General features: G+C 56.6%; 1 protein-coding gene across 4 annotated transcripts in view; it reads left to right on the top strand.

The window, feature by feature from the left end:
- ATP9B (ATPase phospholipid transporting 9B (putative)) overlaps positions 1-14,642 on the top strand; it is a 198,368-nt gene that overhangs the window by 9,954 nt on the left and 173,772 nt on the right. For 2 of the 4 annotated variants that reach the window (XM_058677156.1, XM_058677154.1), the window contains exon 1: positions 11,986-12,229. In XM_058677156.1, coding sequence (XP_058533139.1) covers positions 12,108-12,229 — 122 coding nt within the window. In that variant the 5' untranslated portion in view covers positions 11,986-12,107. Of the gene's footprint in view, positions 1-11,984; positions 12,230-14,642 lie in introns of those variants that run through there. The other 2 variants (XM_058677155.1, XM_058677157.1) reach the window with 2 other exon arrangements.

The raw sequence follows: 14,642 nt of genomic DNA, 5'->3' as shown, positions 1-14,642 counted from the left end.
TTGTGGCCTGAAAAGCAGTGGAGGACGGCCCAAAGCCTTGGGACCCTGCACCTGCATGGGAGACCTGGAAGAGGCTCCTGGTTCCAGGCTTTGGATCAGCTCAGCTCCCACTGCAGCCACTTGGGGAGTGAATCAGTGGACAGATCTCTCTCTGTCTCTTCTTCCCTCTCTTTTAAGTCAAGTAAAATGAATCTTACAAAAAAATTTTGAGAAAACTTTAAAGCATCCATGACCAAAAAAATCCATGTAACAGGCAATTACAAATATACTTAAGACAAATGGGCTAATGGTAACTCCCAGCAAGGAAACAGGATATAGTGAGGAAGCAATGGAGAAAGTAGAGCTAAAAGCTCTGGGAAGCAAAATGAAGAACTCAGTCAATGGGCGCCACAGCAGAGCGACACCAGAGTGAAACTGCCCATCCAAACTGTGGCAGGAAACAGAAAAGGGACCAAAGGACGCCCGAGGGCCGTGACGGAGTGTGATGCAGTGTGACAGAGCCAAGGTGCACCGGCAGGACAGGAGGCAGAAGAAGGGGCCAACTCAGCTAGAGAGAGCCAGCAGACCGGGGATCCCACTCATCCCAAAGAGGGCACCCCAAACCTTGAGCTGACCATCAGCTACGCAAAGGCAACAGGGAACTGAGGTGGAGCCACGCTTCCCCTGTGGGCATACAGCGTGGGAGGCAGCAGGTATGAGCAGCAGGTATCATTGAAATCAGGGAGGGCCGGGCTAACTGCCTTGGGCGCCAGGAGAACACAGCCACCAACTCAGACTGTGACAGCCCGTGGGAGCCCACAGGAGCCCAGCATGGAGACAAAAGCCTACCAGAGAGGGGCTCAGTGCAGGAAGACCTGCTGTATCCCTCCTTGGAGCAGAAGCATCGAAGGGAAGGAAGAGTAGCTGTCAGGGCTGTGCTCCCCATCCCCACCTGGACCATTGATCCAGTGGGATCCCAGGGTCCCCGCGGCCACCCCGTAGGGTAGCCCCATAGGGTGCTCGCTGTGATCCAGGGGCTAGGGTTCCCGCAGCCACCCTGTAGGGTCCTCGCTGTGGTGTTGGGGGCTTCCAGGGTCCCTACGGCCATCCCGTAGGGTCCTCGCTGTGGTCCAGGGGCTCCCAGGGTCCCGCAGCCACCCCGTGGGGCCCTCGCTGTGGTCCTGGGATTCCTGGGAGCTGGCTGCACTTGAGGAGTTACCAATATGCCAAGCCATTTCCCACCTGAATGGTGGAGAAGCTGGAGAAACGGACCCACAGCTTCACGGGAGGAGCCTGTTACTTGGAGGCCAGAGACAGGGTCCCAGGCTTGAACCTGGGGTCCAGGAAGCTGCATACAGGCCCATGGGGCAATGGTGAGCCAGGACCACCAGGCATGTGCTGGCATGCGCACGTTTGGGTAGCATTGACATTTCTGTGATTAATGTTAGATTCACAGGACGGAACAAGCGAGGCAGGGACAGCCCTGCTTTCCCGTGCCCCTTGTATTCATGTCCTGCCTCCCCCTCCCAGTCTGTCCCTAAATGCCTTTTCCCCTCTGCACCTCCCTGCCTCAGGTGAGCCCCGCTCCACGTCAACCTTGAGAGCCGCATGAGGGGAGGTTGAGCCATCTCCGGTGTTCTGCTTGGCTTTACCTAACGCAGCATCCTCCAGTCCCATTCACGGTCCACACACACGCTTTGTAATGCTAAGGCCTCCTGTAACCCAGTGCAGCACCACCTCCTCCCATCCCCTCCCCGAGTCTGTGAATGGGGTCTTACACCAGGTACATGATCCCACCTTACTGTGTCCTGGTGACACTGGGGTCCTGCCATGTCCCAGTTTCTGTGGAGAGCAGTGAGCCCTGGCTGGGCTGGTGGGCACCCCGGGCAGGGCCCGGCCACATGGCGGCTGGGTGGAGTAATTGGTTGCACGTCTCAGTGGACAGAATCAAAGGGCGATCTGCGCCTTATTCCAGGCAATTTCTCCTTTTGTTTTTCTTAATCCATGAGTATTAATATTCACCCATGAGCATTTTTTTTATTTGGAGATTTGTTGTTGTTGCAGAAGGGAGCTTGCCCTCCCCTGCCTTGCTTGAGTTGGCAGCACTGGCGGGCAGCTGGGGCCAGGCCCTGACACCTGCCCCGGGCAAGAGGAGATGGTGTGGGTGTGGAGTGGCGGGCCCTCAGGACCGCTCGTGTTGCTGGGACTCCGAGGCCCAGGTCTACCAGCCCACCTTGGGGGCTGGTACACCAACTGCCTCAGAATGACCTCAGCTTCCCCGCTGGGGGTGTAGAGAGAACTCCATGACCATGGCATGGAGATGGAGTCTGTGCGGTGCCTGCTCTGAGTCGGTGCTGAACATGTGCTCTTGCATCCATGGCATCTGGCTCCCTCCTTGCCGGTGACAAGTTAGACATGCAGCTTGTGAAACTGGCTCAGGGCCCCAGAGCCACTTTCCCTTTTCGCCTGTGTGGGCTGCGCTGGAAACACAGCCCTCACATGCCAGTGTCACCTGGCCATGGGTGACATCCCACCGGTGCCTCACATGCGACTTGAAGGGTTTCCCTCAAGAATTTAAACCCTGGGATCCGGGCACCTCCCTCCAGAGCACCAACTCTAATTTTGTTTTCTTTAAGATTTATTTATTTCCTTGAAAGCCAGACTTACAGAGAGAGAGAGCAAGAGGTCTTGCATCCCCTGGTTCGCTCTCTCAGTGCCCTCACCAGCCAGCACTGCGTCAGGCCAGGGACAGGAACTTCCTCTGGGTCTCCCACGTGAGTGCAGGGACCCAGGACTTGTTCATCCTCTGCTGCTTTCCCAGGTGCACCAGCAGGGAGCTGGGTGGGAAGTGGAGCAGCAGGCTTACACTGGGTGGGATTCTGGTATCACTAGCAGTGGCCTTACCCACTGCACCCCAGTGCTGGCCCCCAGAGCACAGGCTCTACAGACCCTGCAACATTAGCACCCCGACTTCATGATGGTTTACCACTCCTTGAAGCACATCTGAAAAGAAATCTGTCATCTTCTTCACCATTTGAATCTCCTGAAGTCACAGTCCAAAGTCCAGTGAAGGGTTATTAATTTTAAAAGACAAACAGGATGAAAATTATGATGTGCAGCTGTGTGGCATGAGTTCAGAACACGAACTTAGCGAGCGTGGAACACCCACGCTGCAAGGTGGTGCGTGGAGCCAGGAGGGCAGCTCACACACTGACCGGCTCTTCTGGGCCCCAGTGGGGCCCTGGGCACTGAGGTTCGCGGGCCACTGCACCTGGCATGGGGAGAGATGTCAAGTTGGCTCCACAGAGGGGACCCAGTCTGTCGGAGGCAGGGCAGGTGCCCACCATCTGAAAGCTCAGACAGAAAAGCCCTGAAGGGAAGGTTTGCATATTCAGTTTAGTCTGCTTGATGATAAAATCGGAAGTGCTCTGACTCCTGACCTAGAAAGACATCCTAGGAGAGGATCCCAAAAGCTACAAGGAGAATTTGGCCAGCAGGACCTCAGCGCTCCCGCCAGCAGCTGCATGAGCAGGCTGGACTGCGGGGAATAGCAGGCGTGGGACAACCCGAATCAAGGGACACACACGGCCACCTCCCGTAGCCAGCTGGTGGGCATGGACAAAGCAGGCAGTCGGAGCTGACCAGGCAGCCGCAGGTACAGGTGGCCATGCTCTGTGCCGCCCTCCAGGGCCAGTGGGCAGTCGAGGGTCAGCAGAAGCAGCCACAGGGCTGCAGACCCTTATGGTCTGATCAGCACCTGCTGGGCCGCTTCCTGCAGACGGGCTCCTGGTGGTGCTTGGACAGGCATGCAGCTGCACCAGGGCAGCAGCAGGCGAGGCCTCAGGATGGGAGGACTTGGCTGCAAGAAGCTGCTATGGCTGCTGGGCAAGAGCCTGGCATGTCAGGGTCGGGGCTGCAATTGATAAAAGGGCTTGGGGTGGCCAAGGAAGAGAGCCCCGGGGGGGGGGGGGGAGCTGCAAAACAGGCCAGCAGGTGGCATGTCACAAAACTGCCCCAGCACACTGGAGCCTGACGCAGTCCCCACAGGACTGCCTGGCCTCACAGCTGAATAAGGCCACTGGGAGATGTAAACTGTAAAGTCCAAGGATGCTTCTTTCCACAACGACTTCCAGACCCAGCAACCCCAGGCACCACAGTACACACTGCAGGCGCCAGACAGCCAAGGATCCCACACACACCAGGGGACCCCACAATCCCCACACATACCAGGAGACCCAAGTCCACACCCCAGCCCACACATACACCAGGGACCCCACCGCACACCACAGCCCATGCTCATACCAGGGCACCACCTCCCACAACATGGCCCCCCCACACACCAGGGGACCCCAGACCACATCACAGCCCGCCACACTGACACACGGGGTGTCATGTACACCACAGCCGGCCACACTGACACACAGGGTACATTCTAAACTGCATCTCATCCTCTCTGTGCTCACGGCTCTCTGCAGAATTCACAGCATCTGGAAGAACTAAAGTCTGCGTTTTCTGTCCAGAAATGTCTCCAAGCAGCATGGTAAGCCTTTTAGTTGGTTTTTTTTTCCAGCTGAATCCTGGGGATGGGGGGAGCATTTTTGCATCCTGACACAAAGGAAATGGCTCATGCAGCTGTGTGTCCTTTAGCACAATTAATAGGAAAATTCAATTTTCCTCGTGTAAACCCACTGGGCTGTAAACAAACAAGCCGTCCGGAGTGTGATCAAATGGGCAGTGCTGGGCCACGCTGGAATAAACAATGACCTCAGGGTGTGTCAGGCCTGCACGTGTTGGCACTGTGCTCGGTGGGCTGCGTCTGCTCTCACACCGTGCACACATATGCTGTGGCTGCATGCTCATGGCCTTGGGTGGCTCTCCCCCATGCCTCAGCCCCAGTCGCCACTCTCTGCTCGCTGCTCTCAGCTTGGGAAGATGCACCCATTGGGTGTATCCCACTGGGACGGACTCTTCCAGCCTGGGTGCTCAGATGGAGTGCTCTTAACTGTCTCTTTGGCAGATAGATGTTCCCTGGCTAGGAGTGTGTAAGCCTTGGGCTGGCACCCCTGGTGGTGTCATCAGGTACCTGGAAAGCCACCATCACTGGCCACACATCCTGACCTTTGGGGTCAGTGGGGGGTCTGTGTGGAGACCCTGCTCTGTCTGCATAGCTATGGGCACCCAGGCCCCACATGTGTCCTGCATACGCCGAGGCGGGCTGCGCCCTTGGTGTGGCAGCGGGCTGCGCCCTTGGTGTGGCAGCGGGCTGTGCCCTTGGTGTGGCAGCCATGCAGTACTCAGCCTTCACTGATCATTCCCCACAGGTTGGCCCTGGCTTTGATTTAAAACATGTGCACACGCGTGTGCACATATGTGTGCGCACACACACATCAGTTTGAATGTCCTATACCTACCTGTGGGCAGCACCCTGCATTGAGTATTCTGGCTCTTGCCCTGCACACATTGTCTGGTAAATCCTAACCAGCTATAGAGAAACAGACAGCAGCCTGCTCTCTGAGCAGCCGGAGGGCTTGTCTGCTGCTGGCTCTGGCTTCAACCACTGGGAGCATTTGGAGAGTGAAACTGGGGATGGAAGAGCTTTCTTTTTCCCTGCCTCTCCCTCTCTCTGTAGCTCTTTCTTTCAAGCAACAATAAATGTAAAGAAGGAGGAGGAGGAGGAGGAAAGACTTATAGCATCCCAGTGAAACTATGTTGAGTCTGTTACTAATCCCTTCATTAAGGACACAAGCAACATGATGAGGGCGAGGGGTGGCAGCGGAGTAGCTGTCAGGCATGGGGCCTGTAGGTGGACACAGCCCTCCCCTGTTCCTCAGAGCGTAGGAGTCAACAGGAACCTTTTAGGCAGGGGTGGTGTGAGGGCTGCACGCAGCCTTCCCGTGCTTTCACATCCTGGCAAGAGGCAGGTGAGGCCGCTGAGCCCCTGGAACTGAGGAGCGCGGCATTGGGCCTTCCCTGCCTGCCCATCTCTGGGGAGGGGTGGTGCTGTTCCTGGATCATCACACAAGGTGCTAACAACCCACCGTAAATGCCAGCCTTGGAGCAGGCAGGAGGCTAAGGGCGGTCTCAGGAAAGCTGGGCAAGACTGAAGGGCAAGCCCAGCAAGGGCCACTTTCCTCTCCAGTGCAGCCCTTGCTGGCTGAGTCCACAGAGGCAGGCAGAGCAGCTGGGACTCGAACATGCGCCATATGGGATGCCAGCACCACAGGCTGCAGCTTCACCCATGCCACAGCGCAGGCCCCCAAAGATGTTTTATGAAGCAAGAATAAAGATGTCCTACACACCTGTGAAGACAATGCAACGACCCACGCCTGCCGGCAAAGAACACGTGCAGTTTCCACCTTCGCTTCCGACTTGCCCGTTTTCCACAGCACACATAATATTTTCAGACAGAAAGTTTTCTGTTCTCAGAAAAGTCATGAAAAGTGCTGCTGTGTCTCTCCTTGGAATACAGCTTTGTTCTTCCTACAAGTGTGGTTTCTGTGGTGAACCCTCGAGTCGGTGACTCGGGGCCTCCTGGGCCCGGGTGCAGGGGCGTGGAGAAGGGCAGGTGAGCCCGCACTCACACACCACACCCACGTGATGCTGCTGGCTGCAGCACAGCCAGCCCGGCCATGACTCCGCACAGGTGCAGCCAGGAGCTGCCTGTGTGTCCTCCACAGAAAGGGGTTTCTCCTTTTAGTCTCAACTCAAACTCAGGTTTGCACAATGTGAAACCTCCATCATAACAGACACACATAATTTATCTGATAAAAGACCGTTAGCAGTGAGTGCAATGTAATTTCTGTGTGACAAATCGTCCCAGTCCTTCCTGGGAAGAAAGGGACACTGCTGTGCAGGGAATGGACCCGGGCAAGGTCAAGTGCGAGTGTTTGTATTTAATGCATGGCTCCTTTCAGGAGAGACATGCAAATTACACCCAATAAAGTTATTATCAATAATTGCTGCTTCTGCTCTTGGGCGCACACGGTGCGCTGCCATGGGAGAAGAGGCCGGTGGGAGCAAGATGCGGACGAATGATGGATTGGGAGAGGGTGGCACAGCTCCGGGCTTGCCCCGGAATCAGAGATGCCTTTCCAGAGATGAAGGGTGCCTCCTTGGGCTCCTCCCTCCATCCTGGTGACTCGCAGAGGTGCCTCCTGGCAGAGGCCCACGAGGCCTCTGTTTCCACAGGACACTGGCCAGGTTCAGGGGAAGGCAAAGGGGTAGTCATCTGAGATGCCTCCTGTGCGCAGAAAGATTCATCCAGGAGCCTTGCCCTGAGTGCGGTGGGAGTCCAACAGGCCCACCAGGAGCCAAGAGGTGCCATGAGCCCACAGGCAGGGGCACGCACAGCACCTGGAACACACTGTGGTAAGCTCAGCCTCAGAGCTCTCCAGAATGGTGCCCAACCAGAGCCCAGAACCCAGCCTCCCAGGGTCAGCCAAGGGCGGCTCCAGGAGTCAGCAGTGGAGTTTGCCAAATCCTGCAGGTTTTGCTGGGCTCTCCTTTCTGGGCACAGCCAGGCCGCCAGGCGGGTCCACATCTGTCTCAGCTACAGGGAGGGGAGCCTGGGGGTCAGGCCAAACTGTGGCAGCAGAGCTGTAGAAAGCGCAGGGTTCATGGGGACGAGCTGGATAGCAGTGACACCACATGGTCCTCTACAGGCATGCAGGGTGTGATGTCTGAGTGGGTTGGAGGAAGTTCCAGCCCTGGTGAGGGAAGGGGTGCAGTAGCCAGTGCCTGAGCGACGGGAAGGTGGGAGCCAGAGTCTGCAGGGGGTCAGGAGTTGGTGTGTCAGTCGTGCAGGGTGGTAGCCATCTAGCAAGCCGACACCTGCAGCATACGTTGCACACCTGCAACGGCCAAGGAGGTAAGCTGTTTTGCATCTTGGCCCAGGCTCTGAATCTGGCCAGTGGTTTTGTGAAACAGCACATGTGCATGATGGCCACCTGGATGGTGAAGATGACTTGGACACACACGGCATTCACAGCAAGACAGAGCAACAGCAGGGGGCAGGCCCAGTACTGTGACATCTGCTCCCCTCAGCCACCTGACGATTCCCAGTGGTGCCGCAGCCTCCCACAGCTGAGGCAAACTCTGCCAGCCCCAGTGCGTCTGAGGACAGAGGGTGCAGAGCCTGTCCCGACCTGGGGTGCTGTCATGAGACACCCACCCCAGTGAGACATACTCAGGGAAGACCTGCAGGTGACAGCTGCCCACGCTGGCCATGCATCCTACTTGTCCTGTCACAGTCTGGAAGTAGAGCCTGCAAGCTGGGCAGGGGTGGAGGCCAGGCTCCCATCTTGTGTCTGTCTGGGCTGGGGCCCGCTGGCTGACAGGTGGAGAGGATGTTGGGTGATGGACGTCACGTGGCTGGGCACGGGGCAGGGGCACCCTGGAGGAAGACACAGGGCCTGTGTTACCACAGCAGGGTCCAGTGGCTGCAGCCAGGCCAGCCTCAATAGCCTTTGATTTCCCTTGATTTTCTGGATGGTTCCGAGGGTTATCTCAGAAGAGGCCTTGCCTTTGGGTTGGCCCTAGCGACTTGGACTATGGACATTTGAGCTGGGCCACATGAAATTCCAGACAGTGCTGGACAGGCTGACCCAGGGTGCCACACTCTCTATTCAGAACCCTGGTCTTCAGGGCCATGTCCATCTGCCAACCAGCGGTAGTGAGGACTGGGGATGGTGAGAAATTGGCATGGCCATGCCCTCATGGGGACACCATAACAGCTGGGGCAGGGAGTCTCCACAAGACCCAAAGGGAATCTTACTCAGACTTGGTCTTCCTACACACCTGGAAGACACCCTGTCCACCCTGTCTGCCATAGGCAGGTAGCCACAAGGGCTGTGCTGTGGCCAGAGGCAGGGCCCTCACTTTGGCTTGGGTCTGCTGCTTCTGCCCCTTCAGGAGCTTGCCATGTGGGTGGCAGCGTTCCTACACCACCTGCGGAGCTTTGAGGCCAGGATGGAGCTCTTGGCTCTGGGCTGCGGCCTGGCCTAGCCCTGCCCAATGCGTCCCTTGGGGAGTGAAGCACTGCATGGAGACTGTGGGCCCACAGGGTACTTATCTCACGGAGAGCCTCCAAATGCCCAGGTGGCCTGGGCCCTGGATTGGAAACAGAAAACTACATTGAGGTGAAGACAGGAAGAGGGTGGGAGGGCGACTGAAGAAGAGAAAGAGATCCCTGCCTCCCTCCCTATGGAGCCTACACTCTAAACTATTTCAGGACATCTGAAGTGAAGAAAGGCAGCTGAAGGAGTCTACCTCGGTGCCTTCACCACAGACAGCCTGTAGCGGTCGAAGGCGCTGGGCTGCCAAGGAAGTGCGGGTGTGAGGGGGAGCTTGGCGGCCAGCAGCTTTCTCAACACTAGAGTGTCTTTGCTCTATTTGCTGCTGCCAAGGGAGTGAGCAGCCTGCCCCACTCTCCCCTCACCGCCTTGCCCCAACAGCAAGGGTGCCCAGCGCTGGGGCTGGCAGGCCTTCTGTGATAGCCAGCCGGGGCTATGGCATGGCCACGCAGCTCCCTGAACACTGCTTCTCAGAGTCTGGAGCCAGCAGGGGGCCCTCACTGAGGGGTGTGGATCTCATGGTGCACCAAGAACCTGCACAGACCGCCAGCTGCTGCACTGGGTCCTCAGAGGCCAAAATTGCAGCCTGCACCAGTACCCCATTGCTTGCCTGGAAGGACAGCACCCACAGGGGGCAGGGGAGGGGCGGGTACCACAGCCTGCACAGCCAGGCCTGCTGGCACTTTCTCAAGCCTGTCATTCCAGGAGCTTTGAGACGTTCTGAAACGTACATCCTGAAAAGCACCGGCCTCTGGACTTCGTGTTTCCTTTGCACCAACTCTGCGGTGCCCTCACACACTGCTTCTCTGAGGAACCCTGATTCCTCTTTATCTATTTTTATTGGAAAGTCAGATTTACTGAGAGGAGAGACACAGAGATCTTTCGCCTGCTGGTTCACTCCCCAAGTGGCCACAATGGCTCAAGCTGAGTTGATCCAAAGCCTGAAGTATCTCTGGGGTCTCCCACGTGGGTGCAGGGTTCCAAGGCTTTGGGCCATCTTTGACTGCTTTCCCAGGCCACAAGCAGGGAGCTGGATGGGAAAGGGAGCAGCTGGGATACGAACCGGCACCCACATGGGATCCTGGACATTAACACGAGGATTTAGCCACTAGGCTTTTGCACTGGGCTCAAGAACCCTGATTCTACATGTGACGGCTTAGAGAGGCTCAAACAGGCCCCAGGCTCCTTGGTTCTCCAGGAAACCCTGAATACCACCGATATCACAAGGGTACTGAGTACACAGTACTCTGTATAAAAACCTGAAATTGGGAGGCAGTGGCAACACAGCATGCTAATCTGCCACCTGCAGTGCCTGCATCCCATATCCATGTGGTTCCAGTCCCAGCTGCTCTGCTCCCCATCCAGCTCGCTGCTAATGGCCTGGGAAGGCAACAGAGGATGGCCCAAGCTCTCGGACTCCTGCACCATGTAGCAGCCCCAGAAGCTCTCGACTCCCGCCTGGCCCACCTGGCCCACCCGGTCCACCCAGGGAGTAAATCAGCAGACAAATCTTTGTTTTCAACATAAATAACCCTTACAATCTGAATGCACAGGAGGTTTCAGATCACGAATTAGGAACAAGCATGTTATCAGTGAGACCACCCAAGCCTCTGACTCCTGGCGGGAAACAGTGCAGGAACTGGCCAGCCATTTCCTAATGGGCTGAGAGACCACCAGTGGGAAAGGTCTTCCCACAGGTTCTGGGCCAAAGACGAGCAAGGCAACCCTTAAAACCCCATCACCCTCCAGAACACCCCTGCTCGCTCTCTCTCTTTTCTGGAGACACTGTTACCAGAAATGCCCGGTGGGCTCTTTCCTCAGCTTGGTATAGAAATAAAAAGTCGGGAATCTGTTGCAGACAAAAAAGTTTATTTGCGAAGGAACCAGGTGGGCAGGGAGAGAAAGCCGGGAGGTGGGCTCTCGAAAGGGGAAGGAAAGACACCAAAGGTTCCAGGGAGGACCTCGGGATTTTAAACCTTCCCTGACCCCTGCTTGTTGGGCGGGAACCTGCAGGTAAGATGTTCCCCACTGGTGGTCTCTTAATCAGCCAGGAAATGGGTGCCGCCCACCTAGGTGTGGCCGAACCTCAGCAGGCCTGGGTGGTCTCAACGCCATCTCCTGGATCCTTCTAGGCTTGTCCGCCTTCCTTCCTCCTCTTCTCGCTCACCGGGTCACTTCGCAAGTAAAACTTCTCTGTAGCCAATTCCTAGCTTTTCATTTCTACAGAAAGCTGAGGAACGAACCCACCAAGCTTTGCAGGTAATATTTCCCCTGGCGCCCAACGTGGGGCGTGCAGACACCTTCTGGTACTTCAGCCAGGGCCCCGTGGACCCACCTAGCCGAGAGCGGACTTGGCACGGTCACCCAGCTCCAAGGGGGGTCGTGTTTTTAGGCGTGTGGTTAGGAAGGGCAGCTGTCTGGGAGAGCAGACCGAGCCCCGACTTGCTGTCGGGCAGAGGCCAGTCCTCCGAGGGACTGCCCAGGTGGACTCCGAGGCTGGCCGGCCGACACGACGCCAGGGCAGGCGAGAACGTCTCCCGTTTCATTCCACCAGAGCCAGCGGCGCGGGCGGCCGAACTCGGACGCCGACCCCGAGGGCTCCGAGGCGGGCCTGGGGCCAGGGGCAGCGCGGGCAGGGCACGGCCTACGCGCCCGGCTGCACTAAGGTAGCCCATCGCCTCGCCTTCGCCCAGGCTCTCCCTGACGCGCGGCGCCCCGGAAGTCAGTCGCCCACGCGTGCGCACTGCCGCCACCGGGGGCAGAGCCTGGCAGAGCCACGCCCCTCGCTCTGGGGTCCCAAGGGCCCGAAGCGCGGCGGGGCTGGGCCTCTGAAGGCCACGCCCCCGAGTAGGGCTCACCTCCAACCGGCGTGCGTCGGGGGAGTGGCCTGTGTGCGCCACGCCCTCCGCCGCGCCTTCTCTGCTCGGTGGCGTCATCGGGCGGCGACGCGCTGGGGGCGGGACGGGGCGCGGGCGGCTGGCTGGACCGGTTGGAGTTGAGGGTCCGTCGGGGAGGACGCGGCCGGTGTCCGGGTGCGAGGCTGCCGGACGGCCGGGCATGGCAGACCAGATTCCTCTGTACCCTGTGCGCAACGCCGCGGGGGCAGGCGCCCCCAACCTCAGACGCGCGGCCTACTACAGCGCGGCGGGGTCCGGGCCGGGGGCCGACCGGCGCGGCAGGTAACGGCGGCGTCCGGTCCCGTCCCCCAAGCCCCGGGGTCCTCGCTGGGAGGCCGGGCGGGCGGAGGGGCGCCGGGGCTTCGTGGGCGCTGCCGCCGGCCCTGACGAGGGTGTGGTGGACAACACCTGATCGGGGCCCCGAGGACCGTCCGCCGGTGGGGACGTGAAATCGTGTGACCCCAGTACTGTTGTCAGCAAGGGGCATGTAACCCCCCAGGACTGTCCCTTGCGGCCATGTGTTTGTAGGAATGGCTGTGGAAATTCGTCCAGGTGACTTTAATCCGTGGGCTCAGGTGGCTGAACAGTTGAGTTAAAAGGCTCAGATCTTTGATTTAAAATGGAGATTTCAATCTCTGGGAAGACACTTCCCGAAGTTTACTAAATGTTCACCCTAGGCTGATTGCCTCTGAAGAATCAGTACACTGAGCCATGCCATGAGCCTTCTGTTGGGGATGCAGCGACAGACAGACCTTGGCTGTGTGTTACAATGTTACCGGCTGGGGCTGGTCTTGGCTCGTCTGCTTTTCCTGCAGCTGCTGCAACAGGCTGGTGGCTGGGGTGAAGTGGACTCCACGGCTGTCTCTGAGAGCAGCCGCACTACGAACTCTCAGTGGTCACCTCTAGGTGACGGCTCTTTAGTCACGGGGCACCTGTTTCTAAGCCAGAGCCCACCAGAGTTTGAATCCATCTGTGTTTGCTTTATGTACTTTGAAGCGCTCTACCCTGTGTGGACACACTGGATTGTCCACCCTGTCTTTTATTTTAAAAAAAGGTTTGTTTTATTTATTTGAAAGGCAGAGCCAGAGAGGCCTAGAGACAGAGATCTTCCATCCACTCGTTGACTCCCTAGATGGCCACAAGGGCAGAGGAGCCAGGAGTCTTCCCCTGGGTTTCCCAGGTGGGTGCAGGGTCCCAAGAACTTGGGTCATATGCCACTCTCCCAGCTGGATAGGATATGGTGTTGCAGGCAGAGGCTTAATGTACTATGCCACAGGGTCTGCCTTAGGCTGTTCTTTAAGTTGCTGTTGGTCTTCAAAGTGACCACGCTCTCCTGGTCAGGGTTTGCATGGTAGCTTCCCACCTACCTGTGTGGATTCCAAGTGAAGGAATGTTGACAGATTTGTGTTTTCATCTGCTGCCCACATATTTTGATTGCCATGTTTGGTCCATTTATATATTTTTTAAAGATTTATTTATTTTTATTGGAAAGGCAGATATACAGAGAGGAGGAGACAGAGAGGAAGATCTTCCATCCGATGGTTCACTCCCCAAGTGGCTGCAACAGCTGGAACTGAACTGAAGCCAGGAGCCAGGAGCCTCCTCTGGGTCTCCCATGCGGGTGCAGGATCCCAAGGCTTTGGGCTGTCCTCGGCGGCTTTCCCAGGAGCTGGATGGGAAGTGGGGCTGCCGGGATTAGAACCGGTTCCTATATTGGATCCCCATGTGTTCAAGGCAAGGACTCTAGCCACTATGCTACTGCACCGGGCCGGTCTATTTATATTTAGGTAATTATTGAGACGTTGGTACTTAAGCATGCCATTCTTCATGTTACTGTCCTTCCTGTGTTTCTGTCCCTTGGTGAGGTTTCATTGAGTGTTTTCCTGTTGTGTCTGTGGTTTCAGCAGTCTCCTCTGTCACCAGGTGTGTGGTTTCGGGTGTCTCCTGTGTGTCACCGTTGGTGTACTGTGGTGTGCAGGTGTGTCACACTTCAACCCTCAGTATCAGATTGTACTGTTCGTGTTTTAGGCAGATGGGAGCTGGATAGCGCACAGAGCTGTCTGTGGTTTGTATCCACAGTTCTCCCCTTTATTTTCCTTCCGTCCTCACGGTGTCTATTATTTATATCTATTAAAACATCTTACTATAACCGATCCTTCAGTTTCTTTATCTGAAAATGTTATTTCCCCCTAAATACCAGTGGCTGTGCACTGCTGACTGACGTGTTAGCTCTGCTTGCACCTGGTACCTGTGGGGACCTGCCTTCCCTCAGGCTTCTGCCTCTCACATGTGTCCTTCCTGTGTCTCTCACATGTGTCCTTCCTGTGTCTCTCACGTGTCCTTTCTGTCTCTCTGCTCCCTAGTGTTCCTGTTTGTTTGGTCTGCAGAGTTTACTTATTATGTGTCTTTGTTTCGATTTTGTGTTTTTGGCTTTTGGTGTTTGTCTCTTGCCAGCTTTGTGGCGTTGTTTGCTGTTATTCCTAAAGCTGTGTGATTGCTGAAGTCCCCACATTCTGTTGTCTGTTTGATTTGCAGATGTATGAAAGTTGAATCTGATGCTTGTAACTTCCACAAACTGCTGTGCAGTATTGGGCTCTTTTCTCTGTTCTTACTATATAGTTCAGCTTGTCTTTCTCTTTTAAAGATTTATTTCTTTTTATTGGAAAGGCAGATATACAGAGAGGAGCAGAGACAG

This window comes from Ochotona princeps, chromosome 18 (genome assembly GCF_030435755.1).
Source record: "Ochotona princeps isolate mOchPri1 chromosome 18, mOchPri1.hap1, whole genome shotgun sequence".
NCBI classification, from domain to species: domain Eukaryota; kingdom Metazoa; phylum Chordata; class Mammalia; order Lagomorpha; family Ochotonidae; genus Ochotona; species Ochotona princeps.
Note: the sequence above shows the minus strand (reverse complement) of the source record. Positions and strands in the feature narration are given on the sequence as shown.